The 14477-nt window shown below is 49.4% G+C and overlaps 1 protein-coding gene across 2 annotated transcripts in view; it reads right to left on the reverse strand.

The window, feature by feature from the left end:
* Positions 1-8258: 8258 nt before the first annotated feature.
* SIN3A (SIN3 transcription regulator family member A) overlaps positions 8259-14477 on the reverse strand; it is a 59270-nt gene continuing 53051 nt past the window's right edge. For both annotated transcript variants that reach the window (XM_067534586.1, XM_067534585.1), the window contains exons 19-21: positions 14271-14365; positions 13476-13683; positions 8259-11044 (exon numbers count right to left, since the gene is read on the reverse strand). In XM_067534586.1, the coding sequence (XP_067390687.1) occupies positions 10814-11044; positions 13476-13683; positions 14271-14365 (534 nt within the window). In that variant the 3' untranslated portion in view covers positions 8259-10813. The remainder of the gene's footprint in view (positions 11045-13475; positions 13684-14270; positions 14366-14477) is intronic.

Below are 14477 nucleotides of genomic sequence, written 5' to 3' on the forward strand. Positions count from 1 at the left end.
GGAGCTGGGTTGTCCCTTGTGCCATCAAACCCAGCCTGGCTCGTGCCGGGACCGTCTCCCTTCTAATGGCCCCGTCTGCTCCTTTCCTTCCACATCAGGAAACTCCAGCCTCCCCCGTCCCAGGAAGAGGAGGCCAAAGCCATCAGCACTTGTATCGCCAACACCCCGTCGCTCCCAGCACTGGAGGCGCTAGAAGGACTGAGGTGGCAGAAGGCTCCGTTATCCGGGGAGAGGTTAGTGAGGCGTGGACAAAGCTGCAGCTCCTACCTGCCACTTTGGCTGGGGAACCCAGCAATTCCCCTGCTGAGTAGCCGGATCCTGGCCTGATACAAAGCGCTGCATGTCCGGCCGAGATTCACGCCCTTGGTTTATTTTCCAAAGAGGTACGCTGTTAACTCTGCAGCTGGGCTGGCAGGGAGGACAGCTGAAGGGGTGAGTATCTGTAAGACTGCTCAGAGAATGACCGTGGATTCTTGGACCGGGAGCTAGATCCTACACCCATTTACACCAGCTGAGGCTCAGTGCTGTTAAACAGCATTTGGTGCACAGGGAGCAAAGCATGGATTCGGTACAGCCACCCGGCTGGACAACTCGCCCTGCCACAGAAACAGAGATTTGCTGGAGTGGGGATAAACAGCTCAGCCCTTGGCAAGCCAGCAAGGAGGAGGTGGGCAGCTGAGGCCCTTCCAGAGGGGGCTGGTGGAGGCCTTCCCTCCAGACCCCAGCTCAGTGTGGGGTTTGGGAGCCCAGGAGGGAGGTAGGCTCCTCCGGGGAAGGAAGGGCAGCAGCCCGTCCAGCTGAGCGATTCCTAACGCAGCTGTCACCCGCCCCCGCTACTCTGTGCTAGCCGGCCCATCCCACCCCATTAGGCTCTGCAGGGAATCGCTACCTCCACACCGGCATGGCTGGCTGGAGGTTAGCACCATCCTATAGGGCCCCCCATCACAACACGGGCCAGCAGAGACCCCAAGGGAGCAGGGTCCACCACCCGCCAGCACAGCTCTAAGCCTAACTGCATCTCCCATGGACGCCCCTACACTGAGCCCAGCTGGGCAATGTCCTCTCTCCCCTGAAACCCCAGCCCAGGATCCTCCCCATCGCCCCATGCACTTAGAAACCTCTTCCCACCCATAGAGGCTGGCCTCTGATTCAGCAGCTGGCCTGGGGGAACCTGGCAGGTTGGTGAATTGGATGGAGCTGAGCTAACTCAGCTCCCTCCTGCTCTCCATGCCTGCAGCCCAGCCCCCTGCCCCAGCTTTGCACCCTCCCTCCCCAGCTCAGAGATCCAACCCTAGCTCCCACCCTGCCTGCTCTGTTTGGTCCCTTTAGCTCCTGCTGATGGAGGACGAGCCCCAGGGCGTGCGGAAGCACGTAGTGAAGGCCCTGCTGCAGCGGGCAGAGGACAGCAGCACGGCCATTCGAGGCAGAGCGTTGCATGGCCTCTAGAACGCAGTGACCGAGTTCCCGGACAAGGTGGGTCTGGCAGAGCTGAGGGAATGGCAGGATACGAGAGCCCAGGCCGCTGGTTTGAAAGAGCCCATAGAGCGTGGTCCAGTGGGCAGAGTATTGGATTAGGCCTCAGTTTCCCACCTGCCGTAATCAACTGGCTGGAGCTGTGTGGCTGGAAGGTGCTGGAGGCGGCCAAGGTTTGTTAGCCCCCACACAGACAGGCTTCCTCCCTGGGGGATGGGGTGGAGGCTGCCACAGGCAGAGCTGGCTGGGTAGGAAGCTCCCATTTCCCCTTCTCCTCAGCCTATGAGAGAGGCTGCTGTGGGACTGGGCCCATGCGATTACTCCCAGGCTGACGGAGCCGGGGCCGTTGCCCACTGAGCGGCGTCCCACCCCTTCCTTGCAGGCCAGGAAGAAGCAAGACAAGATCCTGGGGCGCTTCACTCACGCTGTGTGCGAGTCCTGTGACCCTCCCCCCCCACGCCATCCTGCACACCATGGCTGGGCTCTGTTGGCTGCTGCGGGACCCACAGGCGTTGCTGAAGTCGTGGTGCTCTCCAGCCGGCCCTGCAGGCGAGATTGCTCTTTGAGGATGCAAGCACCGAGCAGGGCACGCACCGTGGCGCGATGGGGACAGGCACTACAGCGCCCCACAGCGAGATGCCCCCCGGTGTAGGGTGCTCAGGGCCCGATCCAGCCATGTTGCTCCTGGACTGGAGGGGCAGCTCAGCTGCTCCACCAGGGAGACAAGGAGACAAAAATCTTGGGCCCCCCTGGACCTAGCAGGAACGAGGGGAGTGTGCAGAGAATCACGAGGTCACTGCAGTGAGATGAAACCTCTCGGGACTCCGCAGCTGCCAGGCTGATTCCCAAAGCACATGGGGCCCGGGTTAACCCTTTCTGTGCCTCTGGGGGATGAGCCTTTCCACCCTACCCATTCTGCACCCCCTTTCCCCACCCGCCGCAGGAGAGCAGCAGCCTGAGGCTGGCCTCCATGGAGCTCTTTGGCCACCTCAGCCCATTCTTCTCCATGAAGTCGTCCCTCTTTGCGGCTGAGGTGGAGAAGAGCGTGGGGACCTGCTCATCCGCCTGCTGGACAGCGACCCCAGGTGAGCCCAGCTGGGGGTTCACGGGAGGGGGCACCATGGGGTGGTCGGGGGCAGTATAACAACATGGCAGGGGCGGTGCAAAGTCCCCTTCCCCCCCACCAACCCCACTTCTCCTCAGTGCTGACTTGCAGCACCCAGGACCCTAGGCCAGCAGGGACACCCCCACTTCATCTCCCTCCCCCCAACACTCAGTGGGGCTCGTGTGCCAAGCTGCCTCTGGAGCACAGCCCCCTCCAGCCCACGTGGCACACAAGACCAAAGGCAAAATGGTCCTAGCAATCCTGGAGTGACGCTGCGAGCTGATGGGTTGGGGACAAACGAGGGGCGGGGGAGGGACGGGGCACGCTGAAGGACGGAAATACAAGCGGTGGGAGGCGCTTTCGGTGCTGTCAAATAGCCAGGCCGGCCTGCCTCCCCCTAGGATTCATGGTGGACAAGTGAAGCTGGAGAAGAACAGGAGGCTCGGCGCTCCCGGCCAGCCATAAGTCACTGCTGAGGGGGATTGGGGAACTCCAGCCCAGGGGGATTCTAGGGGCAGGAGTACACAGTGCCGTGGGGGTGGGAGCCACAACCCAGAGCACAGGCAGTGATCTGCAATGTGTACGAGTAGGGAGCTAAAGCCCTTGGGGCTAGTTCCAGGGTATCCACACCCCTGCCCTAGACTGAAACTCCCTGCCCCCTGGGGTATTCCAGTCCTTGCCAAGGCAGGGGCCATGGCTCGTCAGCAGTGTCTCACTCCCAGCATGCAGGGGTCAGTGGCAAGCAGAGAAGCTGGGAAACACCCTCCACATGGCTGCTGGAGGAGACACCCACACCTCCCTCCTTCACCAGCTGGGGGGCTGCAGCCAGGGACTCTGGTGGAGCAGCCCCAGCCCAGGGCTTCATTTGGCACTAACTCCGCAGAGCCCAGCATGGGCGGTGCCAGGAATTCTTGTTGCAGACCCAGCACTCTCCTCCGCTCCCTAGGATTGCTGCCAGCCCACCCACAAGTGGCAGCTCCAAGACACCCTGCACTGAGCAGCTGACCCCCCCCCCTCCAACCCACACAAAGACCCAGCTGTGCTTTGGGGAGGGGGCCGCATATCCTGCCCGCTGCCAGGCTGTACAGTGCATGGCAAGGAGCAAACAGTGTAAATAGCTTCTCAGCCCCAGGATCCGCAGAGCAAGACAGGACTAAGGCTGCGGCAGCCAGAATTTCCCTCACGGCAGCTGCAGGTCCAGGTTCTCCCAGCTCAGAAAACTCCCCAGCTCCTTTGAACAAGCAACTCTCACCCAGCCTCTCTGCCCTAAGGACCCGGCCCTGGGGGCCACCTCTTGCTTAGCAAGGAGGCGTTTGAGCTCCTTCCATTGGCTGCAGTGAAGCGAGTTCCTAAACAGCCGGGCCGGCCGGCAGTTATTTGAGCTAAACCCATCCTTTAAAAGACGGCGAGTCTGACCCTAGGCTAGGCAGTAAACAGGAGCCTAAATTACAGCAGGTTGTATGGAAGAGGGCAACGAGAAGGGCGAAGATGCATTGTGCAGAGCAAATAACTGAAGGGCTGAGGACAAATAATTAGAGGCTGTCAGAAGCAGGAAGCCTGTGAAAGGATGGGTGGGTTCAAGGGAGCAATTAAAGACGACAAGACCTGGCTGAGAAGCAATCCATGCAGTCGGGCTGCTTTTTAAAAACAAGTGCACATTGCAACCTTCCGTTGTGTGTTATCCATCCCCTTCGGTGCAAACAAAGATTCAGGCAGAGAGAAATTTCAGGGGTTGCTTTTGCTGCAGGGTCTAGCTACGTAGATGCTCTGCTAGCACAGGCAGGCTAAACATACACACGCTGCTATGTGGATGAGGGGAGACTATGGAAGGCATGGTGTAAAATGGCAGGCTGAAGTAGCCTACCTGGGCACACGCATGCTGAAGATGCTCTCAGACCAAACTTGGGTCAGGATGCGATGCTGCAACAGTCCAGCAGAGGGAGTCTGACCCGAAAGGATGCCAGTGGATGCCCACACACAGGCAGGAGAGCGCTTGCAGAGACCTGTGTCTTTAATGCAAGAGAAGGTAGGAGGGGATGCCCAGGTTGCTGCCTTGCAGAGTTCCTGGAGGGAGCTCTCTCTCTCTCTCTCTCTCTCTCTGTGTGTGTCACCAAGAGCTACCCGAGCTCTGAATCTAGGGGAGGAGCCTTTTGTTTGGCTCAGCAGACCTCACTCATACACTCACACAAGCAAGGCCTTTGAGAGCTCCGTTTGCACCAGACAACAGGTGGTCAGGCTCACTCACCTCCCGGGTGCCCTTTTGGTTTGTCTAAGGCAACTTTTCCTCCTTCTCCTCCTCCGAGGAGCTGCAGCTCCTGAATTGGGCTATTGGGAACACACCTTGGTCAGCAGTGACTTACTGGGGGACTAAATAGGGATCCCTGGAGACCAGGGTATTTCCCCTGACTTGCCTATGGAGTCCAGAACCTCTCTCAAGTTTGCTGTCTGCAATCAGTTATCTCCGGATGGATCCGAACAGAAAAACAACAGATTAGTGGCCAAGAGCATAGAGGGCTGCTGCATATACACTCAGGGACTCAGGCTTGGAAAAAAAGCCCAGTCCCTCAAATCTTCCCCAGGGCCTCTGAGCTACACGTCTTACATGCAGGCTGCACGAAGGGTACCAATGAGTGAGAATTCACCTCTGGCAGGCAGCCCTAACTACATGAGCCCAGGCTGAGCTTCCTCCCTTTGGCAGGAGAGCTTGACAATCCGCAGCAGAGCTTACACTGCCAATCCAAAGACATCATCACATTCAGCCTCGTCTGGGAAGACACCTGGCATGTAAATCAAGTCTGCATTCTGTCCTCATCCAAAACCGAACATCAAAATCTACGGTATTAAGACCATGAAAGATGCCCATGTTGTGGATGCAGGCAGAGCGGTTCTGCAAGTTGGGCAGAAATAGGCACTCAAATACTGCACTGATGGGGACCCGTGTAAGGAGGCAGACGAACAGTGTAGCATCGTTACACAGAGGGTCCTTGAACAATGCAAGCTATTGGACTCAAAGCAAGAACAAACTTCTTTTGTTCACATCTCAGTAGGGGAACTCAGCGAAGAGAAGCGTGAAGCCACAGCTCTCATTGAATCTCCTCTTCAGCAGACTACAAGCTGCATGTCAGACATATACATACAGCAGCAACATTGAAGAATTAATCTAGAATGAGACTATGGTATCTGCACCACCACTGTCCAAAATGGGGTAAATGCACACAAGGCAGACCTTTAATAATGCTTGGACCATGCAAAGCCAACTCCTGCCCCCATGCAAGTTCTGCTGGTTGGATGGGAAGATGTTAGGATGGGGTTGCAGTTGTGGAGGTAATGTTTTATAAACATGCTCCTGGAAGACCAATAAATTGCTTCTGCCACACAGCCACTTCCTGGGGGAATCCAAAGGGACTGGATTTTGTTTGGGACACCTTCCAGAAAGCAGCTAAGGAGAGAGGTGTACTGCTGCCTTGTGGACATGTACTTCCAACAGATTCCCTACCACACAACTGGGAAAAATCTCCATGTGTGTCAAAGACGAAACCACTTATGGGCCCAAAACATCCAATTCCTGGAAGCTGAGAGTGAGAACTTTTAAAGCGCCACTTGGTGAAACTGCTCTGATCACCAGACAGCACCAGGTATCATCTATGAAGCTGATGTGAGGTAAATGCCTCACGTGCCACGTCACTAATCCAGCATGCCAGGGACAACACAGAATGCAAAGGAGAGGTGGAAAACACACGGTTTTCTCGCAGCTGTATTGTTTGACCTGGATATGGAATTCTCCTTTTGCCTGGGCGGGGAAGGAACAACAGATTCTTTCGAACCTTTGAAAGAGATACAGCTTTATGCACCAGGGAGGCAAATGCTTCTTCAGACTTTCATCCTTCAGTAAGACACGGCAGCCGTGGCAGTTACGGAGACGAGCAAGAAACTGCCTGGAGACACACAATAGCTACCCTGAAGTCACAAACATTTCCTGGCCTGTCACCACCTCCTGGCGAAGGAAGTGGCACACTCCATAGTAAAAACAACGAGTCCTGGAGCACTTTAAAGACTAACAAATTTAATTTCTGCAGGCATAAGCTTTAGTCTTTAAAGTGCTCCAGGACTCTCGTTTTTGCTGTATACAGACTAACACGGCTACTCCTCTGGAACACTCCAGAGTGCTTCTGATCTGGCCACACCAATGCGCTTGGCAGCATCGCTGAGTCAAGACAACACTCACCAGATGTTCTAGCTCCCTTGAAAATGCTCCAACAGCCCAGCTTTACAGACATGCATGTAGGGCAGCATCTCAGGACAGCCTCCAAGCCCAAAGAAGGGGAGATGAATGAATGACTGTTGAACTGGAGCCTGTGGGCTGCACTTCCACACATTCATCTTTTAAAAAAAAAAAAAAAAAAAAAAAAGATAACCTACAGTTCCAAAGGAATGGTTTTTTGGGGTAAGTTCCACGACCCCTGCTATACAGGAGGTCAGACAAGATTCCAAGGCCAGAAGGGATCATTGCGATCTATGAATCTTGCTTGCTGGCATCCCGAAGGGGGGCAAAAGGGATGACTTCAAAGGCAGTCTCAAATGAATCAGAAAGGCTATACAGTAAGTTACAGTAGCTTCGGACATGGACACTAATTGCATCTCTTGGGTCCCCATATTCATAGTAAAAGGACTTGAAGTCTGTATTCAGTGCTCCTTAGCATGATTTTGGATACCCAACGGCGGCCGGTTGAGCTTTTCTGGAAGTTCTGCCTGTGTATTCATACAACATAAGCATGGAATTACCTCATTGGGCTTCATCACCCAACTGAAAGAGACAGAGCTGGAAGTAAGAACTTTATCACGTTATTCCAGAAAATCCCAAGCCACAAAAAGTGCAATGTTACCACATAGGCAAAAAAAATTCAACGTTCACGTCAGGGTGGCTGGGGAATGTTTAGTGGCCCTTAACTCTATGACTGTGTATGTGACAGACCTCAAGTCTCGAAGCACTGGATGGAGGCAAAGTGAGGGCTGAAGACAGCTCTAAATCAGAAAATAATCCATCTAAAGAGAAGTATTAATTTGTTAAGGAACCAAAAATGACTGATTTGTTATTTAACAGCCATGCTACTCACAGGAGACAGGGAAAGAATTTTGTTGACATTTCCATTGGCTGGTAAATTGTATTACCCCTTTTCCCAGACTGACTCAAGGGATGGGGGTGGGGAGAAGTCAACCCCTTCCCCCAGCAGCTTTAGTGGAACTGAAATTTACATGGCTGACGACTTTCTTATTTGTTCCAATCTACAAGCATCTGGTATGACCTCCCCACAAATCCAGGGGAAAAGGTGATTAATTATTGGCTCTCGCCACCACAAAATGTTGCAAGTGCTACAAAATAAAGAGTTTATGGCCTCTGAACAGGAACTGGGAATTGCTTACTAATTAGTATCTGGACTCCAGAGGCAATAGCCTAGCAGATCAATTTAAGGTCAGTCAAACGCTGACTATCTGTGACAGCGTCCTAAACGGAGATCACATTCTCTCAGGTCTAATATCTTCTCCCTCAACCTCTATTTCTGTTTTTATTAAAGGAGTGATTCTGTCAGATGCATCTTCCTCCCTTCCCCCGTCCCTCAAGAGTGTGTGTCAAGATTTCATTGTGTATGATCAAGGAGGAAGAAAAATTTGTACACAATGATTAGCCCTGATATTTTAATGGAAATACTGCACTACAGTCAAGTTTACAACATTTGTATAGAAATCATCACATGGATAGGTGGCCAAGGATCACATTACAGAATACAAAAAGCAATTTAAAGTAAAAAGAAATCTTTGCTATTGTACAGGCTGGGATCAGAGCTCAGAGCTCAGATAGCGGGAGGGATGAAAGCTGTAGGTGAAAACCCTGCTGCAGGAGGAGATCTCCTTGGGTTTTACTGGTTTTTTCCTGGGTACCTTGAACAGCAGGAATCCCGCCATGTTAACCCCATTCTGATCAAATAACATGCAGGCACAGACTCTTGGACAAAACACCCACAAAGCAGCAGCAGCTGTTACTTCCAAGCTGGTAAAGTCTAAATCATCCAGGCTTCCACTTCCAGATCAGCTTTAACATACATTAAAAAGAAACACCTGAGGGTGGGGAAGGAGCAGGGGAGTGTGTGTAAAACCTTTGAAATGGAAGAGGACATAACAGAACCCCCTTCCTGTCTGAACACAGCAAAAGGAGAAACAGGACAGGTAACTTATTGCTGGCAAACTCTGATACTCCCCAGTGGGCTCTTTACTCTCTTTTCCTCTCTCCATAGGAGGCTCCCATTCATCACCATGGCTGGAACTACTCTGTACATTGGCTGCCAATGACTAGTGCCCCTTTATAGGCCGTGCACTTTCACCACTCTGCTCTCCCAGGTGGCACCAAGGCTGGAGAGATTTCCCTCCCCCAGACCCTCTCCTCAACTTCTCCAGCTTTCTGCCGGGGAAAGCGAGAGCTCAGTTCTGAGAGGGGACAACCAGCTGTCTTGAAATCCCTGGGACAGATTTAAGAAGTGGACTTGGAAAAGCAGCAAAGCTGCAGTCACAGCTCTCCAGCTGGGATGATGGAAGCTGTTTGGGCACTGCTGGCAGCATTGTTTTGTGCAAGGGAAAGGTGCCTCCTTTGAGGAGGAGAGACAGTGAAGTTGGGTCTGTCGTGGCTCACGAAGTCCATGCCAACTTGTCTGAAAACGAAAAGCTTCCAATGCTTAAATATCTGCCAGCACTAAACTTCTGTTTAAAAAAATATATATCCCCTTTGTGGATTTCACTAGTGAAATGCATCACACAGCCCACTCGCCTTGCCCTTCTCTCTCTCTCACATACAGACACATGCACGCAGACGACACACAAAGCAGCTCTAATCAAATACTGGTTTGGTACTTAGGATGTTTTCTCCAATACTGAGAGGGAAAATACATAAGCACAATCAACCCCAGCTAAGTAGCTCAGCAACACTTCCCAAAAGCGAAGGTTCTCGGAGCTGGAAGACCAGGTGGATAAAATTACCCACCAAAAAAAAATTAAAAAATTAAAAATTATATAATATATATTTATATATCTCAATCGGCTGCTTAGAACATAGTCATGTTCACCACAAAACACACACATTGCCTCTGCCTTCTCCCCTCAGATTGTGAAGCCAATAATAAAATGGTCAAATGTCCCCTCTCCCCACTGCAAACTGCATGCTGCATGGTGCCTTTCAGAACAGGAACAGGGCTGTGGGTGAGCAAGTGTCTTCCTCAGTAAGAACAAAGACATATTGTTATTTACAAAAAAAAAAAAAAGAAAAGTTTCCACACAAAAGCACTACAATGATAACTCCCTTTGGTAAAAAGTGTAATAAATGTATCCATCGGTCTGTCTGTAGGTACTAAATCTCAAGCCACCTGGTGCTATGGTACACAAGAAGCTGGTACAGTTATGCTAGCACATCAAGCATACGTCCTTTAATAAAAAAAACAAAAAAAATTGACAATATGTACATTTATTTACAAAAAAAGGAAGAGGAACATGTTAAAATTGTGTTGTTTCTGTTGTGTGTGTGTACGTGTGTGAAAAGCTGGTGCATGGCACTAGGAGAAACTAGTAAACAAGCAGGTACAAAACAGTCCCACTGGCACTAGAAAGGACAGACCAATCTGAACTGGTTGAATCAGGTGTCCAGCAGGGTGAAGGAGAGAGGAGTTGGGGGTCAGATCCAGGAGATGGTGTTCTCAACAGCCGGACTGCAGTGCTGAGTGACCCTGTGTGAGATCCTTGCAAACCTGCAGCAGCCTAACAGAGGAGAATCCAGTTGTGATACCTCTGGGTTTTGTGACATATCTGAGCACGTAACTTCAAATGCACTGCTCCAGTCAAGATGCATGCAACATCCAGTTCTTTTCCCTTGAAGCTCAGGCCATTGGGGAGTTAGTCTCAAAACTGCTGGTGCGTACGAGCTAGCTGCATTTCTCTAGGATCACTCAGTTCTGAGAAGGGTCCGTCCCTCCCCAGTGCATGCTGAAGTCAGAGGCCTGTTGGCAACAGTTCCAGCGTAGGTTTGTAGAGATCCGTATTCCTAAACCGAATCTCGCTGGTGACAGGCTGTACCAGCCGCGCACTAGTCAACTGGCCATGTTACGGAGATACACAGTGAGGGGAGAAAGGCATCTTCCTCGTTTCCTTGATACGCGCGCACACACACACCACGTGATCTTCCCTCACTCAGGAACTTTATGGTGTCTTGAATATTGTGCCGTACTTGACGCGGTACTTGTTAATGCTCACAAAGTGCAGGGTCTCTGTGTCACAGGTAGTGGTACAGGGCACCAAACCCTCCAACCCTTCTCCCATTAGCCACTTGTTTGTCTCAGCTGCCATTTCACGGGTCACATGCTCCTTGGTCCATTTGTCCACCCAGGCCTGGAACCTCTGGTGCAGCCGCTTGCTCACTCTTTCATGGGACTACAGAAATGGAAAGAGACAAAAATAAAAGGCTATAACCACCAACTTTCAAGATCACTAACCACTTAAAAAGAGAAAACAAAGCCACTTCCCTAGGCCAAGAGAATTAGGAAGTTAAACTCCTCAGGGACACTGGCAATACAAACATTGGCCCTTACCATCTGATCAAGGGAGAGCATAAGTAAGTTGGAGGCAGAGTATGAACAAGCAGATACAGACATCGTTACTCCCCACTGGAAATCCCCCAAAGCCTAGCGTCAATGAAAACCAAGACTGAAATCCAGTGCTCCAAAGTCTGTTGTCAAACTTTGAACTACAATGTTAACTCTGCCACAGTGTATATTCTGTATGTTTTATGGAATGGATTCCACACCATGTTAAAGGGTTGCATTTAATGATCAAAACAGGGACAAAAAAATACACATGCATCTGATTAGATTTAAACACTGCAATAGAAGTAACTTCTAGGAGCTACTGACTTCACTGCTTGATTACACCCGTAACACTGCAATAATGCGAAGCTTTTCATATCATTTCCCTGATTAATGGACGTGTCAAGTGATGCAAAACTGTGCTCAGCCTTAAATGCAAGTGTTTATAAAAAACAATACAGAAACATTCTCATATGCTGCAAGAATTGCAGCTGGAATAGAAGAGGGGAGAAAAGGGGGGTGATGACATGGACATATTTCTTCCCAACCTCTCATAGCATGCAGGCACATGCACAGCACCCCCACTGAAATAAAGTTATTTTTGGACTGAATCAGAGCCTAAGAAGTTTCAAACCAAAAAGGAATGAGTAAAGTTGGGAGTAATTTAATAAAAGGTTAGTGGAAATTTAACATCAACTTAATGAAAGTGGTCAGTTCCAGTAACTGCTATACATGTTCCCACAGCTGTGCTATTCAGTTAGAACCTGGACTTCTGAGTCCTGAGAAAATATGCATTGTGATTGGACTGATTTAAATCACCAACTGGAAAGCCTTGATTTAAATAATCAATTTTTCCATTTGTATTTCAGTTATTTTCTAAAGAAAGATGCACTAATTGGTGGATATAACCATTAAAACATGCTGATTTACAACTAAATAGAGCCATTACAGTAGTTTTGGTACATTTATTTGATACCTAGGAATGGACACCATAACTATATAAATGTATTTAAGCTATTATATAGCTTAATGTTTTCAGATTCTTATTAACTGAACATTTTTAGTATGTCAGAAACCAGTGAATGATATATTGCTTATTTACTTATATAATTAACTTTTTGCCCATGATGTGTGTCAATTTGCATTAGAGTGGTAACTTAAATGGCATTTAAAACACAGAAAAGAGCATATAAAAATTTATTTTTATTAAACAAGACAACCTTAAATGTTTTAAGCACAAGAAATTCTATCAAAAGATGTTTCACATTTACAATAAATGATTTATTAAACAATGGGATTAACTGTAGTGAATTAAACTGATTATTTCAGGTCTGGGAAAATTTTCAAATATGCCTAAGTGAAAGTGACTGGGGCTTAAATTTCTAGTCTAGCCTAAATCTCTTGAAAAAAGAGTCTCCTAAATTATCTAAGCTAACCAGTTGTGTTATATTTATGAAGCTTGACCTCAAAAGTTAGATGCCTTCCCTGACTTCTTCTTTATATAGAAAAGAAGCCTTTAATTCAAAGGTTTATTTTTTATTTAAATGTCTTAGAAGAATATAAGTAGTTTAGGCCTTAACATATGTCGTATTAAATTCAGATTTCATTTTAAACAGGCTTATTTTTAAAAAGAAAAACTTGTAAGTTACAAAATAAAAAAAAATAGGATTCTCCCTCCCACCCCCAAGACTTCAATTTTTATCCACCCTGGAAATTTCTGTAATGATGACATTACTGCAGCTACTTGGTCACAAACCCAGCACTTTCAAGCAGCTAGTACATTCATTTGCAGTGCTCTGCTACACGGGAGCAAGCCTAGACTCCCAGTGTCTGTGGGGACAAGGCATGTCTCCTTGGGAAGATGAGTTTGCAGAGCTGTGTCAGAACATCCGTTAGTTTTTCAAGCATTTCAGTCCTTTCCTATCCCCCTTTTTTAGGCCCACCATCGCAAGGGTGACAGCAGCCCATGTGAGGTGCCCCTTGGCAAGAAACCTAAGAGCAAAAGGATGGTAATAGCTGCCTATTCTAACAGGAGTTTGGGAAATGGAGGGGTAGGAAAGGAAGGTTTACAACTCAGGAACGTTCAGAGGACGTTAACAGCGCCCAGTGGACTAAACCAAGTCACGTCCAGTCCTCAAAGCAATATAAAGACTATTAAATGTTACAGGAGAACAAAACCCCTCTGGAAACTTTATCTGACTCTCCCCAGATGCCCTTCGGGAGCAAGAGGTTCAGGGAAACACCAGCTGCTCATCCCATTCCTTTCACTCAATTCCTACCTGCTGAGCACGCAGCAGAGCAGTCCTCCTGTACATGTAATCCTCCGATTTGATCACGTACACCATCTTATAGGAGTTCAGTTTGAATTTACACTCCAGCTTGTCCAAGCTCTCCACATTCTCCATGGATTTCTTACTGTTTCCCTCCTTCCCTTCCTTCTCCTGCTGCTCCCGACCACGCTGACACTTACGGATCCGCCTCAGGTTCCTGTAAACCAGAGAATCCCTGCTGGGATTAGTGCTCACCCTCTGTCCACTAGGCTGGATGTATCTGGTGGCATGCCAGCCCTTTGGCACCCAAATAATTGCTCACCGTGGAACTGTCACAAATTGAAGTAATTCAGGTTCATGTGCCTACCATCAGTCAACCCACTGATCTCAGCTATTGACAGACAGCGAGGGCCTTTCAAAGATATTTTGCAACCAACTCCCTGCTAATGAAAAGCACTGGCTCAGCACCTTCCGTACTCAGCTAGAGGGCTACAGTAAGCCAAAACAGGATTGCCAACCCCCTCCACCACCAAAAAAAAAAAAAGGGCTGGTGACTCCCCAAACCTCTGACCTCCCTACTGCCTGTGGACTATGCCCTCTCTGAGTAGGCCTGCAGGAATAAACAGCAGCATGGTGTTTCCATACGCCACTCCCAGGTTAATGTCTTCTAAAGCAGCGGAGTACTAAAAACAAACAAGAGACTGCAATAGCCAACATTGTGATGGAGTTAGATTTCTTCCCTCTGCTGCCATGGGTACTTGTGCTCTATATGTCACTGTTCATAGCCACAGCTCGTTCACTCACCTTGGCAGGAAGACCGGCTTCTGGGCCAGGTGTTCCCGAAGTTCGGGAGAGGTAGAATCAGAGTTGACGTACCGCTCTACATAGTCTGACCAACGCTGAAATTGGGCACAGAACACAAGGGGTTAACCAACATCCTCCAAATCAAACAATTCAAACCCAACTCCCAAGGGGTTAGGTTGGAAGTTATGGGGATGAAAGAAAAGTAAT

The sequence above is a fragment of the Emydura macquarii genome, unplaced genomic scaffold, assembly GCF_026122565.2.
Source record: "Emydura macquarii macquarii isolate MOO-44397 ecotype Brisbane River unplaced genomic scaffold, CSIRO-AGI_Emac_v2 contig_3451, whole genome shotgun sequence".
Lineage (NCBI taxonomy): Eukaryota > Metazoa > Chordata > Testudines > Chelidae > Emydura > Emydura macquarii.